The sequence below is a fragment of the Pygocentrus nattereri genome, chromosome 16, assembly GCF_015220715.1.
Source record: "Pygocentrus nattereri isolate fPygNat1 chromosome 16, fPygNat1.pri, whole genome shotgun sequence".
NCBI lineage: Eukaryota > Metazoa > Chordata > Actinopteri > Characiformes > Serrasalmidae > Pygocentrus > Pygocentrus nattereri.
This window is the reverse complement of record NC_051226.1, coordinates 3339926-3355565: the sequence shown is the minus strand read 5'-3', so window position 1 is coordinate 3355565 and position 15640 is coordinate 3339926. Positions and strand designations below refer to the sequence as shown.

At 42.1% G+C, this 15640-nt stretch overlaps 1 protein-coding gene across 7 annotated transcripts in view; it reads right to left on the bottom strand.

Moving 5' to 3' along the window:
• Positions 1-15640, bottom strand: part of camk2a (calcium/calmodulin-dependent protein kinase II alpha) — a 135596-nt gene that overhangs the window by 22447 nt on the left and 97509 nt on the right. For all 7 annotated transcript variants that reach the window (XM_037546319.1, XM_037546318.1, XM_037546322.1 and 4 more), the window contains exons 7-12: positions 9884-9986; positions 5648-5731; positions 3250-3344; positions 2578-2700; positions 1155-1238; positions 503-545 (exon numbers count right to left, since the gene is read on the bottom strand). In XM_037546319.1, the coding sequence (XP_037402216.1) occupies positions 503-545; positions 1155-1238; positions 2578-2700; positions 3250-3344; positions 5648-5731; positions 9884-9986 (532 nt within the window). The remainder of the gene's footprint in view (positions 1-502; positions 546-1154; positions 1239-2577; positions 2701-3249; positions 3345-5647; positions 5732-9883; positions 9987-15640) is intronic.

Here is a 15640-nt window from a genome sequence, read left to right as displayed (position 1 = left end):
GTACCTGCTCTGTGATGGTCCATGGGGGTCCTGACCACTGAAGAACAGGGTAACAGAGTATCAGAGAAACAGATGGACTACAGTCTGTAACTGTAGAACTACAGAGTGCAGCTATACAGTAAGTGGAGCTGATAAAGTGGACAGTGAGCGTAGAAACGAGGAGGTGGTCAGAACGTTCTGCCTGATCAGTGTGTGTATCTGAACAAGGATGCCTTACAAACATCTGCGAGTGCTTTTTATTTCCTGTTAATCCTGCAATGGTTACTAAACTAAAATGCTGCTTCACAGCTCAAAGAAACACACTGCTCAGCTTCAATTCACATCGTTGTGATATCAGTACAGTCGCTGAGGCCTGCGGAGGGTCTTCTGCTGTTGTGTGATGTCTGTTTGCTTTGGAAGTGTTTTACCACCAACGCAGCCGATGGCTGCAAATGAGACCACCAACGAAGCCGTGAGTCCAGCCATGACTGTAAAATATAAATTAAACATGATGTATACATACCTGAGAAGTTTCGGGTGGCGAGCATGGTGGTGAGAATGGCACCCTAAAAAGATAGAAGATACACGTCACACAGCAGAACTAACAGCTCCAAAAGTATTTGTACAGTAACAACTTTCAAAGATTTGGTTGAATACCGAGAAGAATATTGGAATATGAGAATATAGACATTCGTTTGATTAACCTTTTAAATATTTCACTCCATTTTTGACTAAAACAACATACTCACTGTTAAAGGATGTGTGAGCCCTGCTCACACATATTTGGGCTACAGTCATGATCTTGGTCTCTTTTGAAAGGTGACACTCTCAATTTTGTTCAGAATAACTGTGAGGCTTGAGCAAGACACCTAACCACCAACTGCTCCCCAGCCGCTGTGGATAGGGCTGCCCACCGCTCTGGGCAAGTGTGCTCACTGCCCCCTAGTGTGTGTGTTCACTAGTGTGTATGTGGTGTTTCACTGCACGGGTGGGTGAAATGTGGAGGTGAAGTTTCTCTGTTGTGAGTCTGTTAATCTTAGAACGTGGGTCCAGCAGATCCAGCAGGCTGCACAATAGCCCAGAGCTCTACAGGAGGGAGCAGCAGGTCTTATACTTCACCGAGTGAGTCACGCTGTGACTGTGACTAACTCCTCCTCTACATTATAGCTCCTCACCTTCAGCTTCCTCCGGGCGTTAAACTTCTTCAGGCACTCCACCGTCTCCTGTCTGTGCATGCAGGACGCCACCGTGGAGCGATGCTGGAGGAGAAGATCAGAGCGGCGCGGTTAGAAATGTGAAATGATGATATGGTCATTAAACAGTGAAAAGCTCTCCTGTGTGATCATCACTAATACAAAGCAAAGTGTCCAGGGTGTCAATGAATCGATTATGATTGTTTATGTAATAATTCGGCGTGTCAGGAATCTTTAACTCAAGTCGATTATTTTGGTGCCACTCAGAAATCCTATTTACATGGTGTTGGAATACAGATCAAAACACCAAGACACCAACACTCTAAGGTGGTCCTTCAAGCATTCTTTAGTCATGAAAATGGATCTATATAGAACCATGTACCCACCCTTTGCGTGATTGAAGGGCTCTCTGCATTGTGAAAGTGTTCTTCAGATTGATGGAGAATCTGTGGCATATGGTCCTATGAAGAACCTTCTTGAAGAGGGTTCTGTAAAGCACCAAAAAGGCTCTTCTATTGTTATGACGTTAAGCTTACATGACAATAGTAGAACCCTTTTCGGTGCTATATTGAACCCCTTTCAAAATCCATCTAAAGCACGTTCTCCATTAATCTGAAGAACCTTTTCATGATGCAAAGAACCCTTTAACCATGCAAAGGGTACTTTGAATGTTCATAGTTCACCATTGAACCATTTTCTGGACATTGCAATGATTCCTGGAAAAAAAAACATTTTTTTAGTACAAAGCTTTGACACTAAAACCAAAACACCAAAGTTTGAAGAGATTTGTGTACTTTTATACTTTAATCATATCAACTGATGCCAACTTTCTAAAGCCAATGCTGGTGAATCACCATAAGGAATGGGCTTCATTTCCCAACATGTTCCTAGGTTTTTTCTGAGATCTGTTCTTGAGAAAGGTCCTAAGAAAAGGTCAAAGTCCGATTCATGACGTGTTCTTGAAGAGCAGAACTGTTCACACCATTGTGCTCTTGAGTGAGTGTAGATTCTTTCTGTTCTTACCTGAGAACAAATCCCAAAGTTATCTGATTATTCAAATGGTCACGTAAACAGCAAACTCTGATCTAAGAAATCTGATAAAGAGGCTGGCTTGGAGCTCAGTAATCAGATTTCTCAGTGCTGTGAACTCTTACTCTGATTTCTTTCGTATTTCTCAGTCTGAGAATGAGCAAAAACGGACGGCGGTACCGAAAAATAAGTGAGCAGCCGTCACAGCGAAACACTTTTGGAGCGACGCACATTTAGTGCATGTAAACGTACTCAATGGTGAATGTCCTGAAAATTGCAGCAGTGGGTTTTAGGAAGTTGAGTTACAGCTCCTTAACCAAAGCAACAGAAACTGAGCACATCGTCCTACTGAACAGCGGCGATACAGTGAACTCACTGATATCCAGGGGTGCTTCAGGGCCTCGGCCGCAGTGATGCGCTTGGCAGGGTTGATGGTCAGCATTTTATTAATGAGGTCTTTGGCCTCCGGAGTGACCGTGTCCCACTCAGGGGAGGGAAACTATATAGAAGAGTATAGAAATGTAAAAAATAATAAATATCAGTAAGACAGCCAAACAGCTGAAGTTATATATTTGTTATACTATCTAATCAATATACACACATTTATTGATCTCAGAGATTTAGCTTTAATATTTTACTTTTTATTTCTTTGTTTTTATATCACACACTGTTCTTAACAAAAAGCAATTATGTAAAGAGAAATAATGATGATGATGATGATGATGACTATTCACATTCTGGCTATGCAGCATCATCGTGAGCTAAAACAATTCTGATGATTAAAAATGCCCCTCATAAAACTTGAACAGCAGTATGTACATATATATATACACTGCTCAATAAAATAAAGGGAACACATCCTCCTTAGTGAGACTGAGAAAGGTTAGATCCAACTTAGTTTAAAGTTCACTCGCTAAACAAATCTAGCTTCATGAGAGAAGTTGCTACAGCACCTGCTCTGATGGTGGTGAACTGAAGCATGTTTCACTCATTTATTTTCTCCAACATCTAATCAAACAACCACAGAGACAGATCTTAGAGAACTAACATCGTAGGCCCCAGCTTTGATCTGCTGGTAGAGTCTGTGCTGGTCTTCATCCCAGAAAGGCGGGTATCCCACCAGCAGGATGTAGAGGATCACACCTGGAGAAGGAGACAAGAGGGCAAAGTGAGAGGAACACATTGCCCAGTAAAAGTACAAGGTGGGTGTTTCTAATAAAGTGGCCAGTGAGTGGAAGCACAAGGTAGGTGTTTCTAATAAAGTGGCCAGTGAGTGGAAGCACAAGGTAGGTGTTTCTGATAAAGTGGCCAGTGAGTGGAAGCACAAGGTAGGTGTTTCTAATAAAGTGGCCAGTGAGTGGAAGTACAAAGTAGGTGTTTCTAACAAAGTGGCCAGTGAGTGAAAGTACAAAGTAGGTGTTTCTAATAAAGTGGCCAGTGAGTGGAAGCACAAGGTAGGTGTTTCTAATAAAGTGGCCAGTGAGTGGAAGCACAAGGTGGGTGTTTCTAATAAAGTGGCCAGTGAGTGGAAGCACAAGGTGGGTGTTTCTAATAAAGTGGCCAGTGAGTGGAAGCACAAGGTAGGTGTTTCTAATAAAGTGGCCAGTGAGTGGAAGCACAAGGTAGGTGTTTCTAATAAAGTGGCCAGTGACTGGAAGCACAAGGTGGGTGTTTCTAATAAAGTGGCCAGTGAGTGGAAGCACAAGGTAGGTGTTTCTAATAAAGTGGCCAGTGAGTGGAAGCACAAGGTAGGTGTTTCTAATAAAGTGGCCAGTGAGTTGAAGCACAAGGTAGGTGTTTCTAATAAAGTGGCCAGTGAGTGGAAGCACAAGGTAGGTGTTTCTAATAAAGTGGCCAGTGAGTGGAAGCACAAGGTAGGTGTTTCTAATAAAGTGGCCAGTGAGTGGAAGCAGAAGGTAGGTGTTTCTAATAAAGTGGCCAGTGAGTGGAAGCAGAAGGTAGGTGTTTCTAATAAAGTGGCCAGTGACTGGAAGCACAAGGTGGGTGTTTCTAATAAAGTGGCCAGTGAGTGGAAGCACAAGGTGGGTGTTTCTAATAAAGTGGCCAGTGAGTGGAAGCACAAGGTAGGTGTTTCTAATAAAGTGGCCAGTGAGTGGAAGCACAAGGTGGGTGTTTCTAATAAAGTGGCCAGTGAGTGGAAGCACAAGGTAGGTGTTTCTAATAAAGTGGCCAGTGAGTGGAAGCAGAAGGTAGGTGTTTCTAATAAAGTGGCCAGTGAGTGGAAGCACAAGGTAGGTGTTTCTAATAAAGTGGCCAGTGAGTGGAAGCACAAGGTAGGTGTTTCTAATAAAGTGGCCAGTGACTGGAAGCACAAGGTAGGTGTTTCTAATAAAGTGGCCAGTGACTGGAAGCACAAGGTAGGTGTTTCTAATAAAGTGGCCAGTGACTGGAAGCACAAGGTAGGTGTTTCTAATAAAGTGGCCAGTGACTGGAAGCACAAGGTGGGCTCATAATACAACACTCAAGCATGCAAAAAGGTGAAAAAGTCAGGTTGTGCTCTGATGGTGCTGATGATGGTAGCTCACTGAGAACAGACATTGACGTACAATGAAGTTGTGACTATTTACAGTTTTGTTCACTCTAGCAGTTAAGAGACTGGAAACAATGGCTGAAAGTGTTCAAAAATACAATCAAACATTATCTCCCAGGATTACGTCAACAAGAGAGACAGAGCAGAACATCAACGTCTCACTACAGCCACCATACAGGGAACAGAAAAGCCAAGAGAGCAAACAGAAACATGTTAAAGCGACAGTCTGGAATAACAGCTCATTTACAGCCCCCTGCCTTCCGCGTTACCCCAGCGGCGCTGGAGCTACGAGGCTGCTGTAGTTTCTTCTTCATCTGCCTCCATCTTGCCCTATCCACTGCCTCCTCTACTTTCACACCAACCATCTCCATGTCCACCTTCACTACATCCATAAACCTTCTCTGAGGTCTACCTCTTCTCCTTCTACCCGGCAGCTCCATCTCCAACATTCTTTGCCCAATATATCCACTATTCCTCCTCAACACATGTCCAAACCATCTCAACCTGGCCTCTCTGGCTTTATCTCCAAACTGCTCCACCTTCACCGTCCCTCTGATCTGCTCATTTCTAATCTCTATCTCTACGGGCTGCTGTAGCATCAGGTCCTATTGTTGCTTCTTATCAAAATCAGATTTGCAGCTCCAGAGTAATAAAGTAAAATAAAAAGCACAAAAATAAAAAAGTATTATAGTAATTATTGTTGTTACTACTAGTAACGAAGCAAGATCACCAGGCTGACTGATCAAAGCAGAAAACTGTAAATCTGATAAACAGACGAACTATCGCTTTATTATAAACACTGTAATGTTTTTAATGAAACCCTGCAAAGCACGATTATGTACGCTGTCTATATGGATGAGTTTCTATACGTGTGTGTTTGTAAATAAAGGCTCACCACATGCCCAGAGGTCCACCGCTTTGCCATACGGGTCCTTCCGTAACACCTCAGGCGACAGGTAACCAGGTGTGCCAGCGAAGCCTGGAACAGCATAAACAGGACTTTATGACCGGAGGTGGGGGAGAGGGGGGGGTTGGGGGTGGGGGGCTTGGGGGCTTGGGGGGGTGGGGGCCTTGGGGGGGGGGCTGTAATATCTCAGAGATATTACAGACACATTTAATATGGTCTTTTATTATAAATGACACATGAACATTCATTAAATCAGCCTTTCCTTTCCTGCTGTGATGATGTCTGGAAGCGACATCATTAATACAGGTTTAATTTGGCGTGTATGAGGTTCATATACGCCCTTAAAAGGTTCCCACATGGTTCTTGGGCTGAGCATAAATTGCCATAGACACACAGCAGTGTGCAGAAGTGTTTTGAAAAGGGTTCTACATAGCACCAAAAAGTGTGCTTCTATTGTTACAGGCTCAGCATCATAACCATGTTTGGTGCTATGGTAGAACCCTTTCCAAAAAGATTCTGTATAGAACCATCTATAGCACTCCGATCTTCAATCTGAAGAATGCTTTCATTCTGTAAAGAACCCTTTAGTCAAAGGGATTTATGAGTGCTTCTGGTTACTTACAGAACCCTTTTTTACTAAAGAGCCCTTGGAGAACCATATTTTGAGTGTAAATGGCACCAAAAAGGGTGTGTCTGTTGTTACGATGTCAAGCTTGTGTGTGATAGCAGAACCATTTTTGATGCTTTATACTGAAGAACCATATATAGGTCTTTGTGTTCATGGTTCTATATAGAACCTTTTTTTACTAAAGAACCCTTGAAGAACCAAAAAGGGTTCTGTTGTTGTGATGCCAAGCTTGGAGAACCACATGCAACACATTCTCTATCAATCTAAAGAACCATTTCATGACAAAAAGAACCCTTTAACGATGTAAATGCTTGTATGCAGAACTGGTTCTAGACAGAAATATTCCCCTTGAAGGATCATATGGTTCCTGTCACATGAAGATCACTGTGACGTAATTTGTGCTGATAATCTCTCATAATCACATCCTCTAGATGGTCACCGTGTTAACTTCAGTTTGACTGGGAATCACTCCTGAAGTTACGAGGCCGGCTGCAGATTCCGGAAACCAGAGCAAATCTTTCATGGAATATATTGAATGTCATATTCCTGCAGATTCCGGAAACCAGAGCAAATATTTCATGGAATATATTGAATGTCATATTCCTGCGGATTCCGGAAATCAGAGCAACTCTTTCATGAAATAAATTGAATTTCATATTCCTGCGGATTCCGGAAATCAGAGCAAATCTTTCATGAAATAAATTGAATGTCATATTCCTGCGGATTCCGGAAACCAGAGCAAATCTTTCATGAAATAAATTGAATGTCATATTCCTGCGGATTCCGGAAACCAGAGCAAATCTTTCATGGAATACATTGAATGTCATATTCCTGCATGATCCAAAACTGTGAGAGTTATTCAAATAATATTCACAGAAGTTACAGCTGCAAAAATGCAAATGATATTCCTCGTTAGTGTGAAGGTGCTGTAACAGTTACGTAAGCGTCATTTCGGTTTATGCGTTTTAAAGAAAAGAAGAAATAACCGCACGGTTTCTGTTCTCCACGGACTTCTGTGAAAGTGTGTGTTCATGCAGTTAGTAACACAGGTAATATATAGTATTGTTATTAGAAGATAATCAGGCCTGGTTAAACGAGCTGCATTTGAACAGTATGTATCTGTAAGTATCTGCAGTGTAACGACCGCCTGGCGGCTGTAGAGGGCAGTCTGAGTCCACGGCAGCCCACACAGGCTCTCCCACTGTGGGGCCGAGTCAGGTTAGCGCTGATTGATTCGAGGGGCTGGTGTGGAAGTCGTTACAGGCTGGCCCTCTATTAGTTTAAGCAGCGAGACAGTGATGGGAAACAGCAGGAATTCTAATGAGCCTGGACAGATGCCGTGACAGTGAAAACAGGGATGTCTCAGTTTCCAGAATTCATAAATAAATCTGGAATTTATAAATAAATAAAAGGATAAACACACTTCTCACTGCATCGGTTCTCTGTCACATATAAGCTGCTGAAGCATCACCACAAAGAAACTCACTTTAAGCCATTCAGCTCTAAAGCTGTTTCTCTGCTGCACAAAGCAGCAGAACCTTTGGAACCAGAAACCTGGAGCTGTGCCGTTCCCCTGGGCCTTCTGCACTGAAGGTTCCAGTTTTATGGGATTTGGTGTCCAGCACTCGAGGATGTTCTCTGCGTTTGGTAACTCTTGCAGCTGAACCCAACGACAATTTAACGACTTCTTTATTCTTCATAAAGTCAGAAATACTGGCTGAAGGGTTCTTTAGTAAGAAAAATGGCTCTATATAGAACCAGCAACACTCAAAGAACCCTTTGCAAGATTAAAGGGTTCTTTGCATCATTAAATGGCGCTTCAGCTTGATGCAAAATGTACTGTATATAGTTCTATAATAGAACCTTTTTGAAAACGGTTCTATATAGCCCCAAAAAGGTTCTTTTATTGTTACGATATCTAGCCTGTAACAACAGAACCCTTTTCAAAAAGCTTCTGTATAGAACCATGAGAATGTGTTTTTTGAAAAGGGTTCTGTATAGCACCAAAAAGGGTTCTTCTAGTATTACAGACTTGACATTGTAACAGAACCCTTCTAGTGGTATATAGAACCATTTTCAAAAAGGTTCTATATAGAACCATCTACAGCACTCTGCAATCTTTAAGCTTTCACGATGCAAAGAACCTTTTAATCAAAGGGCTCTTTGAGTGTCCACAGATCCACATAGAACCATTGTCTTACTAAAGAAACCTTGAAGAACCACCTGTTTAAAAGTATAAATAGCACCAAAAAGGGTTCTTCTGTTATTGTGATGTCAGGCATGTGTACAATACAAGAACCTTGTTTGGTGCTATATAGAACCAACTATGTCTCATTCTCTTTCAGTCTGAAGAACCATTTCATGATGCAAAGAACCTTTTAATCAGAGGGTACTTTGAGAGTCCATGGTTCTATATAGAACTGTTTTCCTTACTAAAGAACCCTTGAAGAACCATCTGTTTAAAAGTGTAAATAGCACCAAAAAGGGTACTTCTGTTGTTAGGATGTCAGTCTCTTGCACAATATAAGAACCCTTTTCAGTGCTATATAGAACCATAGAACCATAAATGTCTCATTCTCCATCAGTCTGAAGAACCATTTAATGGTGCAAAGAACCTTTGATCATTTAAAGGGTTCTGTGAGTGCTCCTGGTTCTATATAGAAACATTTTCTTTACTAAAGAACCCTTGCAGAACCATCCAAAAGGTTCTTCTGTTGTTATGGTATTAAGCTTATATACAACAGAAGAACCCTTTTTGGTGCTATATAGAATCATAAATATCTCATTCTCCATCAGTCTGAAGAACCATTTAATGATGCAAAGAACCTTTCATCATTCAGAGGGTTCTGTAAGTGTTCGTGGTTCTATATAGAAACATTTTCTTTACTAAAGACCCCTTGAAGGCCCATCCAAAGGGTTCTTCTGTTGTTATGTTATCAGGCTTATATACTACAGAAGAACCCTTTTTTGGTGCTATATTGAACCATTCATAACACATCAGTCTGAAGAACCCTTTAATGGTGCAGAGGGTTCTGTAAGTGTTCACGGTTCTATACAGAATAATTTTCTCTACTAAAGAACCCTTGAAGAACCCTGTTTTTAAAGTGTGTAGTTATTACTGAACAGTTTGTTTTAGTTACTGAAAGATTCCTAGTAAATACTGAATCATTCAGAATGAACTGAAAATATTTGTCCATTTATGACATTTGAGTGATTTTATTTCTATATTATATTACAGATATGATTCATTTCTTCATGATACGGTTCCACCCTTTCTTTAATCCGTAGATTGTGTGTGTTTCTATTTCTGTTGTTGCACCTTTAAGTCTGATATATGTGTAAATGAACTCTGCTCTGGTTGGCTGCCCTCTATTGTGCTGCATTCACGGCTGTGATCTCAACTATTAGGCATTTAAACTGGGCTCTATGTACAGCCTGGTTTCCACAAAGGCACCTGGGGACGATGTTTTGCTGTAAGAAGGAAAATGAGTCTCTCTCTGAGGCGCGTGCTGTAGGTTTGCACCCCAGAGAGGCAGCGAAGTTAGAGGTTCCCTGAAAAGAGCTGAAAAAGGAATAAAACGTATTGGATTCATTACCAAACCACGCCTGTTGGTCCCCTTCAACCTCGATGGCCAGGCCGAAGTCCGCTAACTTCACCGCGGCGCCTTTGGACTTGGAGGCCAGGAGCAGGTTCTCGGGCTGGAGGCACACAGACACGTCGACAAATGCGTTTTAAAGGCAGAACTGTTGCACAAAGTGAACAGAAACCTGAGAAAATATCATTAGAATCCTAAAGAATCTGCCCACCCACTTCATGCCCACACAACCAAGCACCAGCCTCTACTTCTCATTTTCAACTGCGTTCCCTTTCACTGCGCACTTCAGCCCACACAAACCCATCTGAGCTTTTATTCCCGCCCGGAGCCCACAGCTCTGCGGCGCCGCGCGCGGGATAATGCACTTCATTCATCCACACTTTTTACATACGTTTATGTGGATGATTCTCAGAAACAAACGTTTAAGACCTGATTCGTATCTCAGCATCGGCGGCAGGAAAGTGGGCCTCATGTAAACGTACTGTACTGCAGTCTGGTACCTGGAACTCTCCCTGTTCTAACGCAGGGCTGCATCTGGAATAATGTTTTTAAAAAAAATTAAAACCTAGTCAAAAACTTAAACTGCTTACTTAAAAACATCAAGCAGGGAGCTTAAAGCGATAGTTTGGTGAAAAACTCCAATTCCCTGCTCATCCAAAAGCAAAGGCATGTTTGAAATGTCTTTAGTTGTAGTGCTCATATGGAGGATCATATAAGTTAACAAGTAATGCTCAGTGGTGGACAGTAACTGAGTAACTGAGTAAATGTAATTAGTTTCTGTACTTTAGTATTTTTGGTGTATCTGTACTGAAGTTTCTCCGTTCTGGGCGACTTTTTCCTTTCACTCCACTACATTTCAGAGTCTAATATCCGACTTTTTCCTCCTACATTTTGAGAAATCTGTCGTTCCTTTTGGTTTCTGTGTGTATAAAAACGTAACATGTCAAAACGAAAGAAGCGCAAAGCCAGAGCACCAATCAGGGCCCAGCGGTCACTTTGTTTAGAGCTGGTTTTGACCTGTTGGTCATACCGACCCAGTGCAGCACGCGGTTCAACGTCAGCGCAGCAGCGTAAAACTTTGGGAGAGTCTGTTCAACATAAATGATGAACTAACCTAACTTTGTGTAAATAGAGCTCAATATAGAAATATGTCCACATATGCAGTCGAGACTGACGCGGCTTTTTTCTGAATTTCTACAAACACCATTTCATTTTATAGTAAATGAGTTTGCGCTGGTTTATGTTTATGAACAGACGCCTACAGATCAACATAGTAAAGGAGCTCATCTGTGATCCTGAGTTTAAAGCCAGTTTTTATTCAACTTAAACTTGGAACTAAGTTGCATTAAGTTAATTACTCTTTTAGTACTTTTATTTTATACTTAAGTACATTTGAAGGTAAATACTTTAGTACTTTTACTCAAGTGGAGGTCTAAAGAGAGGAACTTCTACTTTTACTGGAGGAATATTTTACCTCGGGGGTCTCTACTTTAACTCAGGTACATGGTTTGTGTACTTCGTCCACCGCTGGTAATGAAAGCTTATACCCCACCAATTAGCATGGTGCTAACTGCAGAAAGCACTTCAAGCAAGCTGTGAGGGAGCTTAAAGCGATAGTTTGGTGAAAAATCTCATTTCCTAAGACGTTTGAAACTTCTTTAGTTTTAGCACTGCCGAGTCTAATATATGCCAAAAAGTAATGTAGGCTTACACCCCACCAATTACCATGGTGCTAACGGCATGCGCACCCCCAGCTTAAATGTGTTAGTGAAATTGCTAAACTGCTTAAACACATCAAGCAAACCGTAAATGAGCTTAAAGCAATACTCTGGTGGAAAACCTAATTTCCTCCTCATCCAAATTCAGCTGATCTGCTAAGATTTGTCTGACACTTCTCTAGTTTTAGTGCTGGGAGGCTCATAGACGCTACCAAGTAACGAAAGCTTATACCCCACCAATTAGCATGGAGCTGACTGCATGCTAACTGCATGCACACACCCAGCAAACCAGCTTAAAGTGACATGTTTGAAACGTGTTTAGTTTTAGCACCACAAGGCTAAAATAAGCCAACAGGTAATGCCTTCAACACGTTAGTGAAGTTAGCTTCCTATGCAGGAGTTCAAAAACAGCCCAATCTCACACTTCCTCTACATCAGATGTGTGACTGAAGACATCTTCAGTGCTGTCTGGTCATTTTTGGATGAACTATGCTGCTCTTTCATGGGCGGTCAGCGCATTTTTCCATTTTACATGCACAGGTTAAAGCATGTTGTGCAGCATAGAGGAGTGCCGTCCAGTTGCGATGCTGCATAAACATCAACATAAAAAGGTGCTGTCTAATTAGTGCCCCAATAATTAGTTTGATTGAATTTAGTGCAGTGTGTGAAATGATAAATAAAAAAATATTTCATGTGACCCTTATTAATCCCACAGCAGGGGAATTTCACCGACACCACATACACACTAGTGAACACACACTCGGGTCACGTTCTAAGATTAAGAGACGCTTATTAATTCCACAAGCGGGAAATTTCGCCACTGCATTTCACCCATTTGTGCAGTGAAACACCACATACACAATAGGGAACACACACACTAGGGGGCAATAAGGACACTTGCCCAGAGCGGTGGGCAGCCCTATCCACAGCGGCTGGGGAGCAGTTGGGGGTTTGATGTCCTGCTCAAGGGCACTTCAGTCACATACTGTCGGCTCAGGGGATTGAACTGGCAACCTTTTGGTCATAAGGGTGGTTCCCTATCCTCCAGCCCATGATGGTATTATTTGAATGTGGCTTTACTAGAATGTTTTTTTTTTTGTCTTGGCTGACCAACCATAGGTGTTAAGGGGAGGGTGTGTAGTGTTCTATATGTGGCTCCACAGAAAAAACAAACAAGCAAAAAGCAATTGAGGCCACATGTTGAGCAGTTTGTTTTGAAGTAAATGTGTCCCGGATCTGAAAAACAGAAGAATTTCCTGTAATTAAGAACAACGTGGGTAATCCTGTAAATAATCTGTTAAATAGAAGAATAATATCCGTGTAAACGCCTGTATCCAATTACATTCCCTATCGGAAAGTTTAAGTCCGTTCTACATGTGCATCGCGTCACAGTGAGAGTTCATACCGTTCAACACGGCGGAGCAGAAACTGGTCTGCAGAGGAGACGAAGTTCATGCTCTGATCTTTAAAAGACGGCGGTGGGACGGACGTCCAGCTTATGTGTCTCAGAGCACGACGTCTTCCTCTCGGCCTTCTTTAATAAGGACATGTGAAGGACGTTTTCCTGAGTCTGACGTCATTTTAAAGCAGTTAAAAACACAATCACTGCTCACTGCTGCTCATCTCACTCTGACTGGACTCACATGATGCTCGTTGCCATGGTAACGTCTACACTAAGCGGCTTCTGTGCACATGCAAACAGAGATTCTCCATCAGATTGTTAAGTAGAGGGAGAATGTAAACACCTCAGGCTTCATCTTTGCAAGAAAACACAGATACTGTTATTGGGTGAAGTTCAATCATTTAATAAAATCAACATAATTAAGGTTAGAGTCACTCAGAGCAAAAGGATTTGAGGTCTAAGATCAGTTAAAAGCCTGAAATGTGTTTTCAGCTCCAATTCGAACCAATTCGGCAGAATGATCCGTATAAATGCCATCAGTGGTTCGTTCTTTCAGCGACAGGCGCAGCAGTGTTTGTTAGTTGTTCTCTGTTCTGTGTTCTCGGTCACTCGCTCTCCTCCAGAGTGGACTGAGAGTAATGGCAGATATATCTGCAGCCCACGCGCTGCTGGAACCCACGGCTAATTATGTCACATTTCACAGCCACGGCGCCAGAGCTTCCACATCAACTCCTAAGCGCCAACCACTTAAGACGACAGTGTGATACAGCACAACCAGAACACAGAACAGAGAACCGAGAACAGGAGCTTATCTTTGGAACCGACCTCCCAGCATCAGAAATGCTCAGAATCAGGTTTATCAATATGTATACACTATAAAATGACAAGGGTTCTAAAGGGGTCTATACCAACCTTTATTTGGTATAGAACTTTTACATTATTTCATGTTACAGCCTTCCATGAATACACTCCTGAAGATGAAGGATCTTTACCGGTTCTGGATCTGAACCTACGCTTCTGAGATAGCACTCTAACTGGTCTAGAACCTTTAAGTTATGTGCAAATTCTTTAAAAAAAAAATGGCCACACATATCACACTTCTTCATAGAATCATCCCCTGAAAGGCTCTTTAAGGAACCAAAAAGGTGGTTCCACAGAACCTTGTTTGATACCTTATGATTAATACTATGATGGGAACCTGACTGTTCTGACAGATCTTTGCTGACTGCTTTAGTATCAGCACAATTCTTACTAATCATTTCATAAAACTGAACATTTGGTGTTTTTAGCATGATGCCATTTCTTTAGAAAACCATTTAGTTGATGAGATGTGACAGTGTGACGAACCTCCGGTGTGAAGAACCTTTAAAAAGTTATAGAACCAGTTACATTTAACTTAAAAGCTTAGACTTCTCTCTTAAACACAGCTGTGGTGAATTTAATTCAATATTTGCTGTTTCCATCAAATCTGATACGTAAATAGGCTCAAACGTATGATACCTAGATGGAAACCGAACTAGTCGTGATCTCAGTGTTGCTTGTTTTATTGAAGTCTGAAGCTGGAGGCTGTAGTTGCTGTAGTTGTAATGGTCCGCAAAACCAACATTAAGTATCTGAAGAAAAATATTTAAACAGGTCAGGCAGAACATCAAGACCACCTCCTCGTTTCTGCGCTCACTGTCCACTTTATCAGCTCCACTTACTGTATAGCTGGTCTCTGTAGTTCTACAGTTACAGACTGTAGTCCATCTGTTTCTCTGATACTCTGTTACCCTGTTCTTCAGTGGTCAGGACCCCCATGGACCCTCACAGAGCAGGTACTATTTGGGTGGTGGATCATTCTCAGCACTGCAGTAACACTGACGGGGTGGTGGTGTGTTAGTGTGTGTTGCGCTGGTCTGAGTGGATCAGACACAGCAGTTGTGCTGAAGTCTTTGAACACCTCAGTGTCGCTGCTGGACTGAGAACAGTCCACCAACCAAAAATATCCAGCCAACAGCGTCCTGTGGGCAGCGTCCTGTGACCACTGATGAAGGACTAGAGGATGACCAACACAAACTGTACAGCAGCAGATGAGCTGTCGTCTCTGACTTTACATCTACAAGGTGGACCGACAAGGTAGGAGTGTCTAATAGAGTGGACAGTGAGTGGACGCAGTGTTTAAAAACTCCAGCAGCACTGCTGTGTCTGATCCACTTGTACCAGCGCAACACACCACCACGACGTCAGTGTCATAGCAGTGCTGAGAATGACCCACCACCCAAACAGTACCTGCTCTGTGAGGGTCCGTGGGGGTCCTGACCACTGAAGAACAGGGTAACAGAGTATCAGAGAAACAGATGGACTACAGTCTGTAACTGTAGAACTACAAAGCTGTGTAGTTCCGGTCAGTAGTTTTAGGTGTAACAAATAGTTCTCTGTAAAGCACCTGGATGACCCACAGGACCAGGACAGGGGTCAGATATGCATGTTTAATGTTCCTGCTCTCTGTGCTATAAAGGGAAAATTCAGGTCAACCACATTAATTAGGAAATTAATGAACTCAGAAATGAATATTCCTTCAGAGGCAAACGGATAAAGAGGTTTCCAGTATTTTCAAGCTCATAAAGGTCAGATTCAGTATCGGTACAGGAATGT